General features: G+C 35.1%; 2 protein-coding genes across 33 annotated transcripts in view; both read right to left on the bottom strand.

Annotated features, from left to right (window-relative positions):
* The window catches only part of epg5 (ectopic P-granules autophagy protein 5 homolog (C. elegans)), a 1,176,376-nt gene that overhangs the window by 580,926 nt on the left and 572,988 nt on the right, over window positions 1–22,462 (bottom strand). The window lies entirely within an intron of this gene.
* The window catches only part of atxn2 (ataxin 2), a 59,431-nt gene that overhangs the window by 27,640 nt on the left and 9,329 nt on the right, over window positions 1–22,462 (bottom strand). For 8 of the 29 annotated variants that reach the window (XM_087252665.1, XM_087252658.1, XM_087252663.1 and 5 more), the window contains exons 6-13: window positions 19,711–19,725; window positions 13,988–14,112; window positions 12,257–12,348; window positions 11,983–12,171; window positions 8,578–8,744; window positions 7,308–7,523; window positions 3,880–4,062; window positions 514–693 (exon numbers count right to left, since the gene is read on the bottom strand). In XM_087252665.1, coding sequence (XP_087108791.1) covers window positions 514–693; window positions 3,880–4,062; window positions 7,308–7,523; window positions 8,578–8,744; window positions 11,983–12,171; window positions 12,257–12,348; window positions 13,988–14,112; window positions 19,711–19,725 — 1,167 coding nt within the window. The remainder of the gene's footprint in view (window positions 1–513; window positions 694–3,879; window positions 4,063–7,307; window positions 7,524–8,577; window positions 8,745–11,982; window positions 12,172–12,256; window positions 12,349–13,987; window positions 14,113–19,710; window positions 19,726–22,462) is intronic. The other 21 variants (XM_087252679.1, XM_087252673.1, XM_087252678.1 and 18 more) reach the window with 3 other exon arrangements.

Here is a 22,462-nt window from a genome sequence, read left to right on the forward strand (position 1 = left end):
TAGTAAATGTTGAACTATGATTAATGAATGCTGAATAGGTGTTGTTCATGTTAGTAAATACATTAACTGATGAAACTTTATTGTAAAGTGTGACCAGGACTGTTTTATTAAAAAGTTTTACTTTTTAAAGAAAGTGTTGCCAATCTAATATCTTTATGATTTGAATTCAAATATGATACGATGCAAAAAATAATCACAAGCTACAAAAGTTTACTAAATATAATATTTTGCATGGCCTCATTGATTTTTCTGGTTTATTGAAGATTTAATTTTTATATTTTCTCCTAACATATTTATTGGGTTCACTAATTTTTGCACAATGATCTTAAGTCATTTTGTTCCAGTTTCGGTTGTGACTCATCTAATGCAAAACCAATAAACATGATTAGCACAAGAACCTCATTGTATCCTATAAAAAGCACCAATTTAAAAGCAAAATGAGTGCTTTTGTCGAAGAAATCTCTTAGGGTGTACTCATTAATGCTGGGCACTGTATGCGAGTTGCATCCTAACCCTCTTCTATTGGAGATGCTTCCAAGTTGGTGGCCGGGTTGGCAGCTGTGGGTGATGTCGCTGTCGTTGAAGCGGTCACCGAGTCGACTGGCACTGTACCAGCCTGAGGGGAAGACAAGCAGGAGGAGCTCGGAGCTTCACCGCCAATGCTATTCTGTCGAGGAGAACGAGGTCTGTGCGCTAAGAAAAAGTGGAAAAAATGACTCAGCATTAGAGTCTTTCTGATTCAAGCTGAATTCTGTGTTGTAGATTTTTTGTTTTAAGCCATTAAAGCTTCTTTGGCCATTACATAAAAGATACACTTGACAACAATTTGAACAAAAAAATTATTAAAAACAAAATTAATAGAAATTCAGCAATGATTCTTAAATGTACTTTGGTAAAAAACTACGTTTTAAGCCGTCCATATATACAGGGCTGGGTAATTTGGCCTAAAATCTAAATCTCAATTAATTGAACATTTGAACCTGATTATGATTAATGAACGATTATACTTTTTTTTTTTTTTTTGAATGGTTCACTAACAAGTTACAGTAAATATGTTCACATATTAGAAGTAAGAGATTTCTGAATGAAAGTTGCATTACTTGATTTTAAAATAATTAAAGGAAAAACACACCATCTATGATCAGTAATGAACATCAACGTTGATCAACTGAAATTAAAACACACATCGCCTAAAAACCAAGTCACTTTTTTCTAATAAAAAGTAAAAACAAATAACTTGCACTTATGGAAACATGATAAATTTTTCATATTAAAAGTAGAAAATTAGCAGTATCTCATCTAAATAAAATGTTTTTTCTAACCAAAATAAAACAAATAAGACTTTCTCCAGAAGAAAAAATATGATCAGATATACTGTGAAAATGTCCCTGCTCTGTTAAGCATAATTTAGCAAATATTTAAAAATAGGGGAAAAAAATAAAATCAAAGGGGGCTAATAATTCAACTGTATATTTTGTCTTCTCATTTAGAAAAGAAAAGCTACTCTCGGTCTCGGTTTGGGTAAAATTACTTGTCACCAGCTGAAAAAAATCATCCATCCAGTAATTATCCAATAAACATTTGCTTTGTTAAAACCATGTAGTGACTTTTTTACTTTATTCATTTAAACAAAAAAATAATCTAATCTGTATTTCATTAAACTAAATTTTAAATTGTGATAAAAAACGTTGGCACTGTACTGCAAGCTCATGATCCAATCAATCATAAACAGATGACTCTTTTGATTCAATCAATCTTAAATTAATGACTTATTTGTTTTACAAAATCACTATGAATGACTCCTAAACTGAAAAGGGGGTTTGTTTCCCAAAAGTATCAATAGCAGACTGTGGTTGGTAAATTAGTCTGAACTGTAATAACATGAGCTTTAACAAATTGCACTGGCCGTAAATGGACTCAGCGATTCTTTTGTGCCGATCACTTCTCTGTCAATTGTGACTCAGCGATTCTTTTGTGCCGTATACATCTCCAAAGAGGATTATCATCAGTGAAGTAATCACTAGACCGGAGCACTCGTTAAAAAAAACTACTGTATAACTTTGAAAACTGTACCAGTTGTTTTGGCTATATGATATGCTCTATAAATTTGTTTAGTGTGTTTGAATTAATTTTGATGCTTGGAATGCTGCATGGAACAGAGAATCCCATTCATTTGCATTACTTGCGCAACAATACATTTAAAAATTATTGTTCAAAAAAAGGCAGTTTAAAACTGAAAGTCAAATATTACAAAGAATAATTATACACAGACTGATATATTTCAAGTGTTTATTTCTTTTCATATTGATGATTATGGCTTGCTGCTAATGGAAACCCAAAAAACAATCTCTCAGATAAATGGAATATTTCTTAAAGGTTCGTTACTTAAAAAAAACAATTTTTGTTGTGCTGGTTAAAAGTCAATTAACATTTCTATAGTACTGATTCAAGTAAATTATTGAAATGTATTTATATGTATTTTTATATTCTGTGTAAGCTATAAGGCTAAAAAAAAATTCACCCAATTATTATGAAGTAGTATACAACTTCCTAACTGCTGAATGTCATAATCTAGTGTGTGAAGGTGTGGCTTTGGACAGCAGGGAGGGACGTGCATTTTCAATGCTATTATGGCATGTTAGCATTTTCACAATCTCCTACTGCACCTTTAAGACCAATAAAAAAGGATTTTTAACAGAAACTTTGGGCTACTGAAAGTATGAACATGTAAAGTACTCAATACTTGGTTGAGAAGTGCTCAAGTAATGGGACGTGCCATGGAGGCAATCAGTTTGTGGCACTATGAAAGGCCTCTGACTAGCATCGTTTTAATTTTGTGAGTTACTGAAATGTAGGTTTTCATTAGCAGGTCACATCCATCAAAATGAGAAAAAAAAACACTTGAAATATATCAGTCTGTGTGTAATGAATCTAAATAATATGCCTATATGAGTTTCACTTTTTGATTTGCATTAATGAAATCCTAATTTATTGAATTGCATCTGAACAGCTCAAGTGTTTTAAAGTATTGTTAAGTATTTAGATTAAGTTACTGAAGCAGAGTAATCAAAAAAAAAATACAGATTACTTTAAGTTTTTTTAAAAGTAACCATCTCAGCCATGGGATTATAAATACATATTAGCGGTCTAACAGTATATGTACAGTATTCATCCTAAATCTTTACAGTACAGGGGTATGGTTCGGTTCATGCACTCACACAATAAATACGGTCAGTCCAGATCTACAGACACTGGCATATAGGTAGAAAAGACCACAGCAGGCTTACAACAGCAGTCATTCACAAAGAATGCGCTTTGCATCTGAAAACGTGAGATAAAGCGCCCAAAAGTGGTTCAGCCAAGTTACTTTTGTCACATCAACTCAGTACATTAAAGTTCGCAACGATTGTCCCGCCTTTGAGTTCTTCGGATTGGACCACTACTGTGGTACTGACATTAATGAACACTAGTGCGTTTCAAAAGATGAAAAATCTTTTTACTAAAGGTTAGGGCGTTTCAAAAGCTGTTTTATCTCATCACACATAAAAATACGGGCCTCATGTGTGAGGTGCTACAGAAAAACACAACAGTATAATAGCCAAGCATGCATCTGTTTATTTTGTACTTTTTTACCATAAGTAGCTTTTCAGTTCTGTAGATGAGTGTGACAAAATATTTTTGCCTGTTCAAAATAAACCAAAAAAAGTAAGCACTTGTAATTATTCCCGTCGTACCTAACCAGCATCAAACCTTGACCCTAAAACCAACATAAATTTTAGTTGCAGCAATAACATTTTGTGTGCTTCTTCTATATTCAGTAAATGTCCATGAGTCAGTATGAGCTAAAATTTTGAGAGCAGATTTATATTTCCAGCTTACCACCACTGACGACAGATGACCAGGTTCCCCCAGAAGGGCTGTTGCGAGTAGGAGGGGGAGCTGAAACCTCCACCGATGCACCTTGGGACATATAATCAGATGGAGGCGGCCCACCACCCCGACAAGAGGCCACTCTATGAGGTCTAGGAGTTCGTTGTGACTTAGGCGACATTCTTGGAGGACCTGGGGTCACAAACAGAGAGCGATAAGAAAGAAACAAACACCCTTCAGGCCATTTCTCAGCACCGTGTTGCATGTAGCTCTCTCCAAAAGCAGACACTGTGTATATGACATTCAAATTTGAAATAAGACTGAGGGGGAAAAAAAAGACTAGAATGACTAAAAAGGCAAATCCACTCATTGCTATCGTCTAATAGCAGTTTGTGGTTTTAAAATGCATTGGAAAACATTTGATGTGTTCTATCAAAATATGCTGAATTTTTAACCCAATATGAGCAAGTCATTTACTACGGTCACTTCATCGTGCCTGGAGAACTGTACATGACATATTAAAGAAATATGTATGACTTTATATGGATACGTTATTCCTTCATAGTTAAAATTCACTCTATTGTTTTAATTTAGTTATTTTAAGAAATAATTTAAATAAAAGATTAAAGATTAATTTAAAGAAAAAACATTGAAACAAATGAATAACATGGCCAATAACATAGTCAAACTAAAGGCAAATGAGGCAAAAAAATACTAAACTTTAACAAATAAAAAACCAAAAATAATAATGAAATAGTAAATGGCCTTCTCTTAACTAAAACTAGGAAAGAAATTGAAAACAAAATGAAATTACAATTATAAAGGCAAATTTGCTGTTGTCAACAAAAGAAAAAAGGGAATCACTTATCGGTCTTGGCTGAATAACTTCCATAGCTTTAATAACAAATTAATTTGTAATTAATACACTAAAGAATATGCAGATTCATTTTAACATTTGACCATTTCTGCATGCTGTTCTTCAATGCATCACTCAAAAATTACATTACATTTAATTTATACAACTTTTAGTTTTTTATTATATCGCATTGTAAACTGATGCAGCAACTTAATTAAAACGAGGGAGAAAATTTGTGCAATATGACCAAATCTGTGAAATGAAGAATGTTAACTTTAGCCAATCTATCTAAAACCCATGTGAATTTAAGAGGCTGTGACAGTTTCTCATTGGTAGGCCCACACGGAATCTGCGCGCACAGAATTTCGCAGATTTTCAGCCGATCATTAAGTAATTTAGTTTACTTGTGTAAATGTGTGTGCATTTATAATTATTCAGTTTTTAAATTAATTTCACTAATATTATTGACTAATATGAAAATATTAATATTATTTAATTACAATACAGTTTGTAAAGTAATGTTTTGTTTAACAAATAAGTGGATCTAATTGCATTTGAATTGTAAACATTAAATACAAGTTAAATATGTATAACTTTTTTATTTCATATATTAAGGTTTTAGTTATGATACTCCCGAAATCCTTCCGCATAAATCCGCAGATTTTTAACTAAATTCTGCACAGCAATAGCAAAAAAAATGTCTGCCGATTCCGTCTGACCCTATAAGGTTCCAATAGTTAATGTTAGTTAAAGCATTTACTAAAATGAACAAACAATTAACAATACATTTATTATTACAGTATTAAATCATCTTTGTTATCGTTGGATAATGAAAAAAGTCCTTCATTTGTAATTCTTGAAACTCAAAGTGAATTAACTAATGTTAATAAGCACAACCTTTGGAATTTACCTATGGATTAGTACATTTTTACCTATAATTAATAATAGCTGTTCCTGTATTGTTAATTTTTAGTTCATGACAATAAATACATTAACTAATAGAACCATACTATAAAGAGTGACCTTCTAATATCATAAATGAGAACACAATAATTGCATCCAAAATAGTGTACTCATGTAGGCACTACATTTGAGAACTTCCCAACCCAAAAGTATGATCTATAGACCAGTAGTTCCCAAAGTGGGGGTCAGGACTCCAAGGGGTTGCGGGACAATGAAAAAAAAAAAAAAATCAAATTAATGATATGGAATAGAATGTCCTAGGCTTTGGGAACCCCTACTATAGGGTAGATTGTGAGTAGTATAAACGAAATTTTGACGTACATAGCTTCACTTTTATTCATAAATCCTCATGTAGCATAATGGCATAGTAAAATAGCCTATCACCTCATGAGTCAATAAAAAAAAAAAAAGCAGTTGTCTTTTTTTGTTATCCACTGGATCCGGAAGTAGCGGGTCACTCATGTACGTCTTGCCTACTATTTATTAAATACTATGGGTTCAGACATACTACTTAGCTCGCATACTGTTTTTTCACATACTGGACAAGCGCCCCAAATCGCACCCTTATGCACTATTCGACGCCATTTTGTAGTATAAAAAAGTAATGCATTCACATGCCTTGAAAAAACAAAAAATAATAAGTTTAATTTAATTACCCGGATGATGCACTTATTCAATCGTTAAAAGGAAATGTGGAACGTTGGACACTCCACGCACTCAACGACCGCAGCTTTACTCACATAGCGGAAAGGGCGGAGCTTTTAGGCGCTCATGTTGGATTACTATATTTATTTTTGACTGTGAAAGCAAAATTCTCCTACGAGAGTGATTACATCACCTCCCGATGGCAAATGCGGTTATACTCCTGGCAGGTATTATTTGGCAGTTTGGTTTTTTATTTCACTATTTTGACAACTGTCAAACGTCATCAGAGAAACGGGTTGAATTTCCACTTAGTAAAAAACATTGCTCTTCCATTTGGGACGACACTACATACATATACTATACTGTTGAGTGTGTAAGTGCATAAGTACATAGTACATGAACCAGGGGTGTCAAAACTTGGTCCTGGAGGGTGGGTGTCCTGCATGTTTTAGTTCCAACTCCAGTTTAACACATCTGAACCAGCTAATCAAACTCACTCTAGGTACACTAAAAACTTCAAGGCAGGTTGAAGGAAGTTGGAGCTAAACTTTGCAGGACACCGGCCCTCCAGAACAGAGTTTGGACACCCCTGGCATAAGTGCTTAGCGTATAGTTTGCCATTAGGGACGCAGCTTATATATCAGGGAAGTATGCTATTTCGGATGCAACTAATGTCAATCCAATATCAGACGAGGATAGAAACACTTGGGCATTGTCACTGATGCCCCACGGCAAAAACACAATGCCAATACACAGCAGAGAACAAGTGAGTGAAAAGTGCCCCAAATTCACTTCAATCATGCACAAAGAGAGTAATAGCAATAGAAAAACTAAAGAAGAGAGGGAGTGAGTTGTTTTATTGAACACCAGGAAAACCCCACAGCTGTTAGTGGCAGCCTTAATTCAGCCATTTGGATTGCAAAAAGTGAACCTGAGCAGTGATGCCACAAACAAAATGGCTGCTCTTTGGTACCTTCTGAGGACAGGCGTTTTGGCATGTTGGACAAGGGCCCTGAAGTGCCATGAGCAGAGGGGTGAGACAGGGGCCGTGAGGGCCTGGATGGGGGTCTGGAGGGAGGCCGGGTGGGCGTTGCTGCCCGGGGCGGGAGAGAGTTGGTGGGGCCTGACTGGTAACGGGATGGAGGGCGAGAGGAGGGAGATGGGCAGCGCGAGGGCCAAGGTTGTGCACCTGATAGAGATGAAATGAGGCGAAATGAGAGGAAAGAAAAACTACATTTGACAGAGTGAAAGAGAGGAGAAACAAATGAGCTTAACAGGAATACAAAAGTTTAACGGAATGAAGAGTTAAAAAAGTTTGAAGGTCTTGTAGAATGAGAAAGTTAGACAAGATGGATGACACTAGCATGAGGGAAGGGTCCAGAAAAGGCAATAGAAGGGCACTGAGTAAAAAGCAGCATAAAGACACCAGAGAACATGAATGAAATGTAACAAAATCACACGTAAGACTTCTTTGGTTAATTCTGAGGCAGTGAAACAGAAAACAACGGGAAACAGGACTTCAAAGAAAGAACATTTGGAAAGATCAATCAGATTCTCTTGGAACAGCAGCAGTCTTGGCCGCATTACTCCCTTGCCCAAATCCTTTTATCATGAAAGGGCTGAAAGCCAGAGAGATGATTTGATAGATTGACTGTTAGTGAAGGAGAGAACAATGGATTAAAAGACACCAATAGAAAACCAAGGGAATAGATTTTTTTTTCTTGATTGAATTTTCAATTTGAAGTAGACATTTTGAGTCCTGTTTTATGGAATGATATCATTCAAAGTGACACCAGGGAAAACTCTGAAACATCTTTCAAAGACTCAACATGAGATAATCAGCACATTGCGGGACTTGCTATGTTTGTAAACACCACTAATCTTTATGTCTTAAACCAAACTAAGGTGGATAGGTTACCCAAAAATGAACTTTTACTCACTGTTTACTCACCCTCAAGTGGTTCTAAACCTTTAAGTTTCCTTTTTTCAGTTGAACAGAAAAGAAGATATTTTGAAGCAAACTAAAAGCCTATAACCATTTATTTCCATAGTATTTATTTTTCATACTATGGAAGTCAATAGTTGCAGGCTTCCAACGTTTTTTAAAATACGTTCTTTTTTGGTCAACAGAAGAAACTCTAACAGGTTTTGGACAAATAGAAATGAGTAAACGATGACAGAATTTTCATTTTTAGGTGAACTATCCCCTAATTCATAAATAAAAGTCACAAATCATCTTGTACCTCCATTTACCACACGCTGATCTATCGTGTTGTAGTCGTGAGGTCCGGATCTGGGTGTGGGTGGCCCAGGGCTACATTGAACCATTCTGGGTGAGACTTGACGACCAGCTCCCCATGACATCCCCGCTTCTCTGTTCCTCTGACTAGGAGGAATGTATTTGTTCTCCCTGTTGATGTAAACCAAAGTAAGACTAATTGAGCAATACTCTTTAAAAAAAATTCAGTTCCGACAAAGAAATGAGAGAGCAACAAAACGTCAAAGTAGTTGGTAATTTCTACTAAAATTCTAGTACAAATACATCCACTGTGTAATGTCAGTAATGTACAGCTCATGTATGAAACAAGGCTCACACAAGAGTCACACCAAGATACATATTTGTTGGTTTATTCTGTGAATGTGTTACCAGCTTAAAACCATTTATTTTCCTTTGGCTTAGTAATTTATCAGGGCTTGCCATAGTGGGATGAACCATTACCTATTCCAGAATATTTTTTTATGTAGCAGATACCCTTTCAGCCACAACCAAGTACTGGGAAACACTCATAAACTCTTGCTTTCACACATGAACTCATACGCTAAGGCCAGTTTTGTTTACACTATTCATTTATACTGTATGACTTCTGACTGTGGGGATAACCGAAGCACCCGGAGGAAACCCACGCCAACATGGAGATAACATGAAACTCCACACAGAAATGCCAACTGGCACAGCCGAGACTCAAACCAGCAACCTTGCTGTGAGGCAACAGTGCTAACCACCAAGTCACAGTGCCACCCCAGCTTAAACCCCAATGTTGGAGAAATATCTTACACTGAAACAAAATCCTGTTAGCACAGATTTCCATCTAATTGTTTGATTTAGTAAGTGAAAATTTGCTTAGGCATGATAATTTTGACAGCACGATAAGATTTTTGTCAATATTGGCAAATAAAGGTGGTAGGTAGGGGTGTCAAAATTAATTGTTTCTTCGATGCACAGTGATGCAGACACAAACAATTCGGTATAGGTTTAGTATTAAACATGAATGGGTATTATTTACTGACGTCATTTATCACATATGCATTATATAGCGATAGCTTACTATAGCGAGTGAGGAGACTGTGCGTAATTAAAACGCTCCAACTACTTAAAAAGCAGATAACTGTTACTGTACACAATTCACTGCTTGTGAGTTTGCTGGACAGTCTTTTACTGACAGGGAAATACATCAAAACCCAACTGGGAAAAATATAAAGCTGTAAACTCTCTCTCACTCTCTGAGAGCCCTTTGACCTGTTGGCGTGTTCGTGAGGTAATGTTTTACCTCCTCTCTTGGCAGTTACAACAATAATGTTAATTGTGGATCCAGGCATAAGTGTGTCTGCAGAGCGAGTTTTCTCCACCGATTCATCTGATCAGCAGTTTAACATCAGTGAACAGGTCACTGTTTGTTGAACAGTGCCAGAGGTGCACTGATTGTTAGGGCCAATAGCAACCTTTTCTGTTGATCACGTGAGCAATCATAGGCGTTTAAGAACAACAATAATGATAATGACTAATAAAGAAGAATAATAATAATGAAAACGCAAGTGGGATAATATGTACTTTTGTTTATTTGCTATAAATGCTCTTGTTGTCTTCCGTGCATATACTTGAGTTTTGATAGATACATTCAAAAAGAGTTTCGTTAAGCAGTTAAATTAAAGGTCGTCACAGGTCATTTATCTGACTGCTTGTATTAAAAGACCAAATCGTATTACAAATTATACATAAGTATAGATACATTTATCAATTGTAAACTTTAATACAACAATTATTGTGTTGCTAAGTTAAATATCAAATTGTTTATGCATTATCAATGCACCGTGATCCAGCAAACCGAACCGTGAGACCAGTGTAAATTCACACCATTAGTGGTAGAAGACCAAAAAAGAAAAAAAAAGTTCTTTGGAACAGACTTACATGAGTTGGACAATAAAACACACAATGGCCAATTTGGTGTTGGAGGTTTCAAGACTAAATTTGACTTCACTGATTGCTCATTCCACCAGTAAGAGCAGAGTGTAAATAATTAATTAGCAGAGTAATAGCACAGTTTTGCTTAAAATATTGCAATGCACACTTTAGTATTTGTGACAAAGTTCAAAAGAGGACAAATTGTTGTTGCGCATCTTGCTAGTGCATCTGTGAACAAGACAGCCAAAATATCAGGGTAATGTTAGCATACCATGAACAAAGACAAACCACATCTAACAGGAGTAACTGTGGATGCAAGAGGAAGCTGCATGAAAGGGATATCTGGGTGCTAACCCGGATTGCATCCAAAAAACAAAAACCACAGCTGCCCAACTCACTGTAGAAATAAATGTGCACCACAACTCCACTAAAACTGTTCATCGGGACCTCCACAGGGTAAATATAAATGGCAGCTATAGCCAAACCTTTGGTCACTTGTGCCAATGCCAAAGTATGGCATCAGTGACTACATTTACATGGACACCAATACATCGATTTTAATGCAATTAAGACAATACTCTGATTAAGAGTCGACCATGTAAACAGCGATTTTTGATTAATTTAATCAGATTAAGGTCATAATCAAACTAAAGAGAAATCGAATTAAGATGTGTGGAGTATGCCGATTTTAGTCGAGTTATTGAAGTGCAGTAGAGACATGTAAACACCTTAATCAAATTATTACCATCATGTACAACTTTTCGCCGCATTTTGCAACAGGATAGTCCACACACACAGACAGGCAAGGCTGTTTGACACTCTTTGCACCTACTGAGTCAGTGCAGACCACAGACACCTGCATCATGAAATGCAGCATTGTTTTTTTTTCTTCCATTCAGCATGTGGTATGAACTTCCATTAAAACAACACTTCCAGCAGTTCATAGTTGCAGCCAATATTTCGTTTGTCACGGGGGGGCATGCCCGAATGAAATTAAAAGTGCCAAACCGCAGTAAAAGTCGACAAATTAATAATGAAACACCGGAGGAAATGCGGATAGTGCGGTGACGCAATGAGGTTAAGCTAATTATGTGCTATAACATGTAAAACATGATCATGAAAGAAACATTCAAAAAGCAACTCATGTAAACGCCTTAATCTTATTATTGCCTTAATTAAATTTAGGCAAATAATTTGATCACTGATGTCCATGTAAACCTAGTCTGTGATTGTTCTTACTATGAATTGCTCTTCAGGACAGATATATAATACGTAGTCTGAAACAATCTTTTTTTGAGCTTCTGAATTAATATAAAACAAGCTTTTCTTGATTTCAGTATAATTAGCAATATGACAAGCATGAAAAACACCATCATGATTTCCTTTTGATTTATTCAATATCAAAACACATTAGAGCCAAATGAAGCTGTATAACCAATTTAGCTGTGGTAGTGAGTTGAGGCTTCACCTGTTGAGGCTGTGAAGCTCCCTCTCTCCACGAACCACAGCAGTGTATTTCTCTTCTTCTGAGCGGTCGTCATTCTCCAGTGCCACACGAGCTTTGTAGGTAGCACTGGCTTCAATCTCCTCCGCCAGCTGTGATGCACGAGCCTCACGCTTGAGGAACTCCTCAGAGTTGTCCCGCTCCAAAGGAACCCTGGGGAAAAAAAGAAACCAACTGAGACCAAGAAACAGTGCAAACAGTTTCTGTAGTAACTTACAGCACATATGGGAAGACTTACGTGTATGAGGACAAGCTGCTGTCATACGTGGACTTTACGCCATATGTCTCCTCATTGTATTTAAACATCTCATCAGGATCCCATCCATTTGACTGAGGGAGACCGTTTCAAGTAAATGATTACAGTTTTGCATCATACCTGCATTACTGCACTAAAATCTCTGCAAAGCACTACGTCAAGCTTCAATTTTTACAAAAATAAACTCATTTTACAACTCCCTCAGACTTAAAGAGTCGGGTTTTGCCATTTTTAATCCATTCAGCAATCTCCGAGTCTAGAAGGACTTTAGCTTAGTATAAATCATTGATTTAGATTAGACCGTTAGCATCTTGCTCAAAAATGACCAAAGAGTTTTGATAATGTTAAAATTTAAAGTTAGACTCTTCTCTAGTCACATTGTGTACCTGCACGTGCTCCCCGTGCAAGCAGTAGGTCATATTGGAAATTACCTAACTATGAACTATTTTCATGGTGAAACATTTCTAGATGTTTACACCAGAATGAGAGTATAGTTCCTAGACATATCAGGTAAGAAAACAGAATATTTTTTTCTTTTCTATCGTCTTAATACACAATGTTACTACAGTAGGTTCAACCTTTCATTATCTCAAATTTGGTAATTTTTAAAGGAAATGCTAATGGTCTAATCTAATTCAATGATTTATGCTAAGCTAAGCTAAAAGTGCTCCCACCAGACCTGGGGCCTCATGTATCAATGCTGCGTACGCACAAAACTTTGCGTACGCCATGTTTCACGCTCACATTTGGATTTACTAACGATAAAATTAACACGAGAATGTGTGTTGGTTCACGCCAACTTCATGTCAGGCGTACGTGTATTTGTTGTGTGTTTGCTTTATTTCCACTGGCGACTCCTAGAGGCAATAATGCTAAATTGCACACTACAAAGTATCGCACCAACACATGTGAAAAACATTGCTATTAATTTATAAATGATAAAGGTTAATTGACAATTTATTTGACCAATTATGTGATTTAGAACATATAAAAGCATTTGCAAATACACAACCCTTAGTCTATGGCAATGGCAGTGTTGGCCTTATTACAGGACATTGTCATGTGTCGAATCCGAAAGCGAATGCATTTTTTTAGGGATCAGAGAGATTTTCTGGTCCACAATGATGACTGGCTTATTAGCCATTTCAAATTTCCAAGAACTATCCTCTTGGAGATCTGTGCTAAGTTGGGTCCAAATTTGGAAAGAGAGACAGCGAGAAGGCTCCATGGTGGCAGGGTGCGCGATGAGTGGCTTCTTGGTGAGTGAAGTATTTTAAGATATTATTCCAGCTAAGGTTTTTTTTTTTTTTTTGAGCGTAATTATTTAAGGGCATATCAGGAGACCATGGTTATCCATTAAAGACGTGGCTGTTAACCTCCCTCAACAACCTACAAACTGACTAAGAGCGCAGTTACAATGATACTACTCCAGACAGTAAAGTGTTGCCCACAATTGAGGCAACTCTCTCCTCAAAGGGTGTTAGTTCATCATATATTATATAGCAATATTTTTGTATCAATTCAACACAAGTCTTTGTACATGAGGCCCCTGGTGACTGGCTGAATGGATTAAAAAAATTTTGTAAAACTCAACTGATTATCTCTGGGGGGGTTGTAAAATGACTGTAATTGCTTCAAATGACTAAAAATACTGGAAATAGTGTCCAGTTCCTGTATTATATTATGTCAAGGCTAATTAGTTTGACGGCTTACCAGATCAGTGTCAAGAGATTCCATACTGCCTGAGATGTGCTGCTCCCCTCCATCCCAGGGCTCCAAATCCTTCTCTTTGTGCTCTCCATTTACACGGGCACTTACTGCACTGTCTGTGAAGTTATCTTCACCACAAAAACCAACACACAACAAGCAACAGCATTCATTTAATTTGCACCATGGTGATGCAAAAGCAAACAAACGCTCAAGCTTAAGAAAGGGATATAAAACAGACATGAAGATGTACTAGGGGCATGATGAAGTGAAAAACAGGTGATGGTTTTTAAGTGCACACAAATAGTGGTGAAAAGGCGAGTATCTAAAATACAGGCAACAACATTGTATCTGAAGTCACTGCATTACATACTACTCAAAGGCCATGTTCTCAGAATAACAAACTGATTTGACTGATTTCCTTTTCAGTTTACTATTTGAGATTTAGCCCAAGTACAAATACTGTAGTCCAATTGTTATACCGTCAAAAACATAATAAGAGAAAATAATACATTTTAGGTTATTGCTATTAGTTCAGCACACCATAATACATGAGCTACAAGGATGGTCCTATTTTCCACTATATGGTACATTTTCACAGGTGAAATCCAGCTATGAGAATTCCAGTGCTTTAAAATATACTTGACGTATTCTCAACCAAAACTCGGAGAGAGGGTGGGATATAGTGTGGCTCCTCCCCTTTTAAAAACAGCAAACAGTGTTTTGTTTTAGAAGACAGAGTGGTTGAGCTCAAGTGCATCAAATGAAAAGCGTCTTGAAGGGGGCAGGGCTTGTCAGATACTAGAAAGTATTTGATTGTTTATGATTTGATGATAAACTGAAGTATGAGGTGATGTGAATAAAACTGTTGATCCATTTAGGCGGAAGTGACAAACTACAAGCTTTACATGTTTATATTAGTTATACATCTCTAAATGCAAATTTTGTCACTGTTTTGCAGCACTTTAACTTATAGATATCCTAAAAACGTATAATACTGATACTAACATAAAAAAATATTTTAATTTCATGGGACCTTTAACTTAAGTGGACACCACATAAGCCTGTGCTGCATTTGATTGTGATGTAATGTGCTATTTTTTTAAAGCTACTTTAAAACAATACTTATTGTGAAAAGTGCTATACAAATACATTTGAGTAACACTTTATTTTAAATGGATAATTCACCAAAAATGAAACCAATTTATTCACTATTTACTCACCTTCAGGTGCTTTCTTACGAGTTTCTTTCTTCTGTTGAACACAAAAGAAGGTATTTTGAAGAATGCTGAAAATCTGTAACCACCCATACCCATAGCAGGAAAAACAATGGTTACAAGTGTCCAGCTTTCTTCAAATTATCTTCTTGTGTTTACAGAAGAAAGAAACTCATAAGTGTTTAAAAAAATAAAAAATAAAATAAAAACTAAAGCGTGAGTAAATAATAACATTTTTGGTTGAACTATCCCTTTGAGGTGTTTTTGTTGCACGTGTTCCATGTACTTATTTTAGCTTAATTACACATAAATACATGCAACAAACCCTAAACCAAACCCTAACCGTATAGCAACTACATGTAGTTAATTAGCATTACTCAGCAGTTAAATTAAGTTGCAGTGGAACATAGACACCTAAAATAAAGAGTAACCTAAACCTGAATTCAACTAAAATTGAGTTGAATCAACAGAAAGCTGAAATATTTTCATTTATATGCACGCATATGAAGAAAAAAGGGAACACAATATATTAGGGCTGCACAATATATCGTTTCCGCATTGATGTCGCTATCTGATCATTCGTAATTGTCACATTACAAGTACATGCAATGTTGAGTCTGGATTAATATTGGTCATTTCAAAAGCGTTTTTAAGGCCTGTGACTGTGTGAGGGTTTTAAAAGCATTCAGGCAAAAGAAATTGTACCTTTTATAACGTAATTTAATAATTTTTTTTTTAATTGTTTATAAAACGAAGACTATGCAACAGTATTTTACATTGTATTAATCAATTACTGCAAACAATAAAATGCTGTTTAATTAGCTTTTTTCCATTATCATCAAATTCCTTTATGCTTGAAGATTGTTTATTATATTTTATATTTGCCTTACAAAATCATCCCAGTCAATCTAAAACTTCTCAATATATCGCAATATAAGTCACAGAATTAGAAGACAATTGCAATGTTAGATTTTTCCAATTGAATGCCGACCTATAAGATATTGGAAATTTGGTTCACATTTTTTGTTTCAAAGTTCAAACTTGATGAATTCCAACCTGAGAAATCATAACACAAAAAGGCAAGAGACCAAGAAGTTACTGGCACATCAACACATGACCCCGTAGCTGAATTAGAAGTATGAAAACTTTAAATATGCAGGATTGTTGAACTGCATTAAAGTGAGTAGACTGCATAATTTTTATACTGGATGCATTATGTTTAATCAGGTTGCTGTAAAAATGCCTCACAGTGTGTGATGTCATATTACAACCACTGCAGCATCCTTAGAAATTTTTAGCATCCAAAGTATCTGAGGTGGCTTAACACTACAAATTAAACTTGATTAATTAAACAGGAATACTAATTAGAAAGCGAGGTACCTGAGAACATGACCTTTGCTGAGAAAATGGAAGGATACAAGTCAAAAGAATCTCAAAAGGAAACAAAGTAATACAAAAGAATTAAGAAAGAATTGATGTATGCATTTATTACACATCACCAGCCTCACGCCATGCACTTCAATCAGTAGTTTGTGATTTAACTAACAGTAGATTGTGACAAATGTAAATGTGTTTCAGCAAATCCTGTTGTATGAAAAAGTAGTTTACAGAATAATTTACTTTATTTGTGTTAAACTGCTCTTGCACAGAACTGAATATCATTTATTCTAATTTCAATAAATACATTTTTACAAGGGAAATGAAGAAAGCATGCATGCAGATGGAACAAAACTAAATCACAACCTGAAGAATTTATAATCAGACACAAAAAAAATGATGCAGATAAAGCAATTTTGTGGTGTTCATAAAGTAAAACAGCCCTCTAATATAACATCATCGGGTTCATGATGTAATGACAGAATGTTAAATTAGCTACTTGCAGGCAGCTATGAGCTATTTCAGTATTTTTGTAATGCTTGTTTGACTACAGTTTTGGGGATGGTGAACAGCATTTAACTTTTATACAAACTGAATGATATTCTGTATCTAAACCATTTTACAAAAACAAAAATATAATAACTAAAGTCATTTTACTCATGTGAAGTACTGTAGAACACAAAATTGGGCAGTGAAATGGCCATTTTTAAATAAAAAACAGTTACAGCTGCTTTTGCAGAAAGGCAATAATGTAGTCAAACCAAACAATCACACAGCTGATTTGTAACTTATTTAAAGGTGCCATAGAGTGTGCTAATTCATTTTTAAACTGCTTTATGATACATAGTGGCTCACTACATAGAAGGTATGTGGCTTAGGTAAGTCCAAAATTATCAAAATTAGATATGCTCATTTATAACCACAAAAATTATTCCTAGAATTAATAGCACTGTTTTGACTGAATATGTATTTGGAACGATTGGGAATATTAATGAGATCTGCTCTGACACTCGTCACCTCTCTCACTCTCACACACACAGTGTGCTGTACTCTAATACATGTGCAAAATAATTATACTTCAGTTGTCAAAAAAAATATTTGACTGGATGCCTTGTCAAATGACAATAGTTTCAACTGAACTGGAGAAAAGGTTCACGTTAGGAGCGAGTCAGCTATCTATCAATAATTGCTTCTGAGTTCTGGTGGAAATATAGGCTAACTCATCTTTCTATTTGAAAAAATGGACATGCGTTAATCATTCATTCAGCAGCGTAACGTGTTTCACTGCAAGCATAAATGTGTCTGTTGTGTTTTAAGAAGAATACTCTGCAAAAATACTAGGGCTGGGCAATTAATCAAAAAGTAATTGAAATCGACCTTCAGAACCCATAATCAATCAAATTTTTAAAGGTATTTTTCAATTTCAATTACTTTCCCTACCACGTGTGAAGTCACATGACTTCGCTCTGTTAAGGTCGATTAATCGACCTTCATGCCTTCGTGCAGTCACATACCCGCGCATCTCTCAAAAATTCATAACTACACGTTGCACATTTGCACTATATTGATGATGATTGGAAGTTACACCTGAGATGCCTTAAGGCATACTTTCCATTACATTAAAAATTATGATTTACATTAAAATATTTGTTTACAAAAGATTCAAAAAATGCATTGTTAAAAATATTATTTACAGAATATGCTGTACAATAGTTGTGTTATTTAGAAAAGATACTGCTTACTCTCTACTTTTAATATGAAAAACAATTAAATCAATTAATTTTGTTTCCAAAAGTGCAAGTTATTTATTTTCACGTTTTCACAAGAAAAAAAAAAAAATTTAAATCGACTTTTTGTTTTAGGCAATGTGTGTTTTAATTTCAGTTGTTCAACATTGATGTTCAATGAATAATCATAGATGGTGTGTTTTTCCTTCAATTATTTTAAAATCAAGTAATGCAACTTTCATTCAGAAATCTCTCACTTGTAATGTGTTAATCAGTTAATTACGAGGGCAAAAAGTCGTTCAATAATCGTAATAGAGTTATAGAGTTAATGTTCAATAAATCGAAACTTTAATTTTAGGCCAAATCGCCCAGCCCTACACAATACAAACATTAAACTTAAAATAAATAAATCAATGCCGTTCTGGGGAAAATATATTTCATATATATTTATAATCTGTCCTTCACATTTTTAGCATTCTGAATGAGATGCGATAGATTGAATAAAGATCTCCACACCAATTAACATTACCCAGAGCTCATGTTCTGCAAGTCCCACATTTATAGCAACTATAATACAAGCTTAGATAAACTTGAAAAAATGAATGTGCATTGTTGTAATATTAGTAGGAAACATTACGGCCAATCAAACACAACCTGGAGCATGCATATTCATGATCATTTGTGGAACATCAGAGTCTTTGTTCTGCTTGGCCTGTTTTTCACCAGGATTTACATGAGAATGAGGAAACAATGGAACTCACACCATGTCATTTCCATTTATTGAGCTCTTATTATTCATCTATTACTATAGACAATTTTGAGGCATGTAAACAATGTTCCTAAAGTATTTCCTGTTTTACTTTATAAATTTCCATAGCTTCAGAGAGTTAAAAAATGTCCACATATTGATACATTATGTTATGATAGCCATTATGACTAAATTCACTTTAATTGCAGTTAAAATAGTTTGATAACAAGCAGCAAACATTATGGGCCTATGCCGCACCACATTAAAATGGTCTATAGGTGTATCCATATATTCAGTCTATGGCACCTTTAAAGCAACAATCTATTCTTATTGCAATCCATGTTGGCTTGATGATGCAGTTAAAGCATGTAAGAAGAGTTTATGCCAAGTGCTGCATTTGTGAGGATTATACTAAACTAACATCCTCTGGCTTGAGGGCTGCATCAGTGTTGTGTTAGTCAAATTAGTACAATTATTTCAAGATTGACCCAGTAGGACCCACTAATCAAGTAACATTAGATTACATTAAATAACAAAAGCAATTCTGCGTGAAAAACATCTTCAAGTCATGCATCATTCATCTACTCCAAGTATGTTACAAGCAGCTAAATGATTTTGCACAAAAACACATTGGAAATAGGAAAGGATGAGTTGCATTACCTGTATCTGATGAGACTACGTCCATTTAAGAGGATGGAGACAGAATAAAGAAGAGGTCAGTTAGGAAAGTCATTGACCGGATTCAACTAGTGCATTTTTAGCAACTACAACAGTGACAGAGACAAGCTGAAGATTGGTTGGTTTTAAAGAAGCAGCAAAGACGTTTATAATACATAATATATGTACACACTTTAAAGCTAAAAGACTGCCATTTTCACCAAAAGAATAAAAATGCTTAATTTCATGCCTTATGATGAATGTACTGCTTCAAATAATTGGGATTCACATCTGACACTGCACAGCAACCACACAAGAGTATGCTGGAATGATAATTTCTTAAGTTCATTTTGTACTGCTGAAGCAGAATGAAGTAACATTATAAATATTTCATAGCGAGTGATTTACAATGCCTTTGATCCATCAAAATGCCATCTCCTCTCCAAAAAACACACAAGAGATTCTTATCAAATGAACATCTTATTCTGCAGTAAACATAACATAATTGCAGCCAGGTCTCCAGTAGGAACTGTCCAGAATGATGTTTATATTGGTCTGCACTTACACTGCAAGACTGACCAAATTTACATGCATATCACAGAGTAACTTGATGCTTTCGTTTAAGCCTTTTCCTCCAAAAGCTTACATCTTAAGAATGTCCTTGCATATGTGGTCATTAGGAATAAGTTGACATGCTTATTATTATCCAGCTATCCTACTTCAAGTTATTGTCTTGCATTTCCAACTTCTGTGCAACAGTTTCATGAAATAAGTCATTTCAGTTTTGCATGATGTAAACATGAATTTAAGATAGGCCTCGTGTATCACAAACTTATTAGTCAGAGAGAGATTTAAAAGGTCATTCAATTATTTGTATTATGATTTAATTTATGATAATTACAATTTTTTTCATGTCTTGGAAGTAATCGGTGTTAATTCCTTTGTGCATTTACAGATATAACAATACTCTCTTACTAAAGATATTTATCCCTTGATGGCCAAATATTTGATATGTATCAAGTTTAGAACCAAAATCCAAGTCAAATGCAAAAACAAATATGTAATTCAAGACATTTGCTTGCATGCGTGTAACCAAATGAAGTGGATACTGGCAAAACAAAATCTGAACTGGTTGACAGTGTCAATACAGACACGGTTGCATTGCATTGAGTGTAAACAGTTTAGTCGAATATAAGACCTATTTGACTTAGGCTTACAAACAAATAGCAGAACTCCACACCCATTCTTTAGCGATAGCCTTTAATTATGAAAACTAGTCTGAATGGTTAAACACAAAATTTAAATTCTGTCATCAGTTACTCACCTTTTTATAACTGCAAACATGTAAGACAATCCTTCGTTTTTAGAACAATTAACAAATAATGAAACCTGTTAGATTTCCTGCCTCTCTATTTAAAGTCTTCACCCAAGGCTTAAATGATTTAGAACATTTGAAGAGATACAAACAAGTGAAGTGATGAAATGCTTAATCCAAAAGTGCACAACGCAGTGTAATTTAAAAAAGCAAGTTCAAAACACAACAGAAAATCTCCCAACCACTAAGAGCAGTGTTGGCAGCTAAACATGAAATACTTCGAGGGCCCACAAGAAATTCTCAATGTGTCAAATATACTATTTATGATGCATTTAGAAAAAACTTTCAATATTAACTTTGCATTTCAGTCAATTCCCTGTTCTTCTGAGGATTCTCCTATATTTTATCATTCTACATGCTACCATCCATTTTCATTATTTTCCAGTCTCTCCCATAATTTTAGGTGATTATTAGGTGCTACTTAATGATGAACAGACGATGTTCCATAAGCAGCATTTATACAAGTGATTTGAGGAGCAGCGAGAATGGATACATTGGGGCTTATGCCAAGCTCACTGCATGATTTTAGCTCAGATTTTGACTCTCCAACAGTTATTACAAAAAAAATCGCAGACAAATGCCAGTAGTCACAGGCTAATCGGAGCTCATTCACACGAGTAACAATCATACAGTGTGAACTATCAAAAATGCAGGGCTCTATTTTGACAGTCCATGCGCAGAGCGCAAAACGCAGGGCGCAAACGCTTTGAGGGCATGTCAGAACGCATTTTTGCAAATTTAAGGACGGGAAAATCCGCTTTGCGCCATGGCGCATGGTCTAAAAGGGTTGAGTTTATTTTCTTAATGAGTTATAGGTGTGTTTTGAGAATAAACCAATTAGAGCCTCATCTCCCATTCCCTTTAAGAGCCAGCTGCGTCGCGCCATAAGCGCATTTTGACGTAAAGTAAGTTCACTTTCACTTTCGCTCTCGTAGATAGGGAAACCTTTACGCACAGACATCAATTAGCCTATAAATAATTAATTTCGTTTGTTAAGCGCAAAGATTTGTTTCAAAACTATTTATAAATTCAGTTCTAATTTCCAGCAAACTAATAAATAAACAATAACAACCAAGTGTGGTCAAAATACTAAGTTATTTCCAAATACACCTGCCATGCCCCATATGGTTTAAAATTTGACAGGTGGACAAATCTAAGCTTGTTTTTAATAAAACAAATATAAATATGGATATAATAAATAATACTGCTAATAATAATGACAACATTATACAAAAGCAAATTAAATGAACTGAAAAAGCCTCCCGAGATGAAGAAATTAAGGCTGTGGTTTTTAAATCTTCATGTAGGCTAGAAATTAAAATGTTTTGTAATATTTTAATCATTTATATCTATATCCTGTATATATCCTTATTTTATATA

This window comes from Danio rerio, chromosome 5, assembly GCF_052040795.2.
Source record: "Danio rerio strain M-AB ecotype USA chromosome 5, GRCz13ab, whole genome shotgun sequence".
Classification (NCBI taxonomy): Eukaryota; Metazoa; Chordata; class Actinopteri; order Cypriniformes; family Danionidae; genus Danio; species Danio rerio.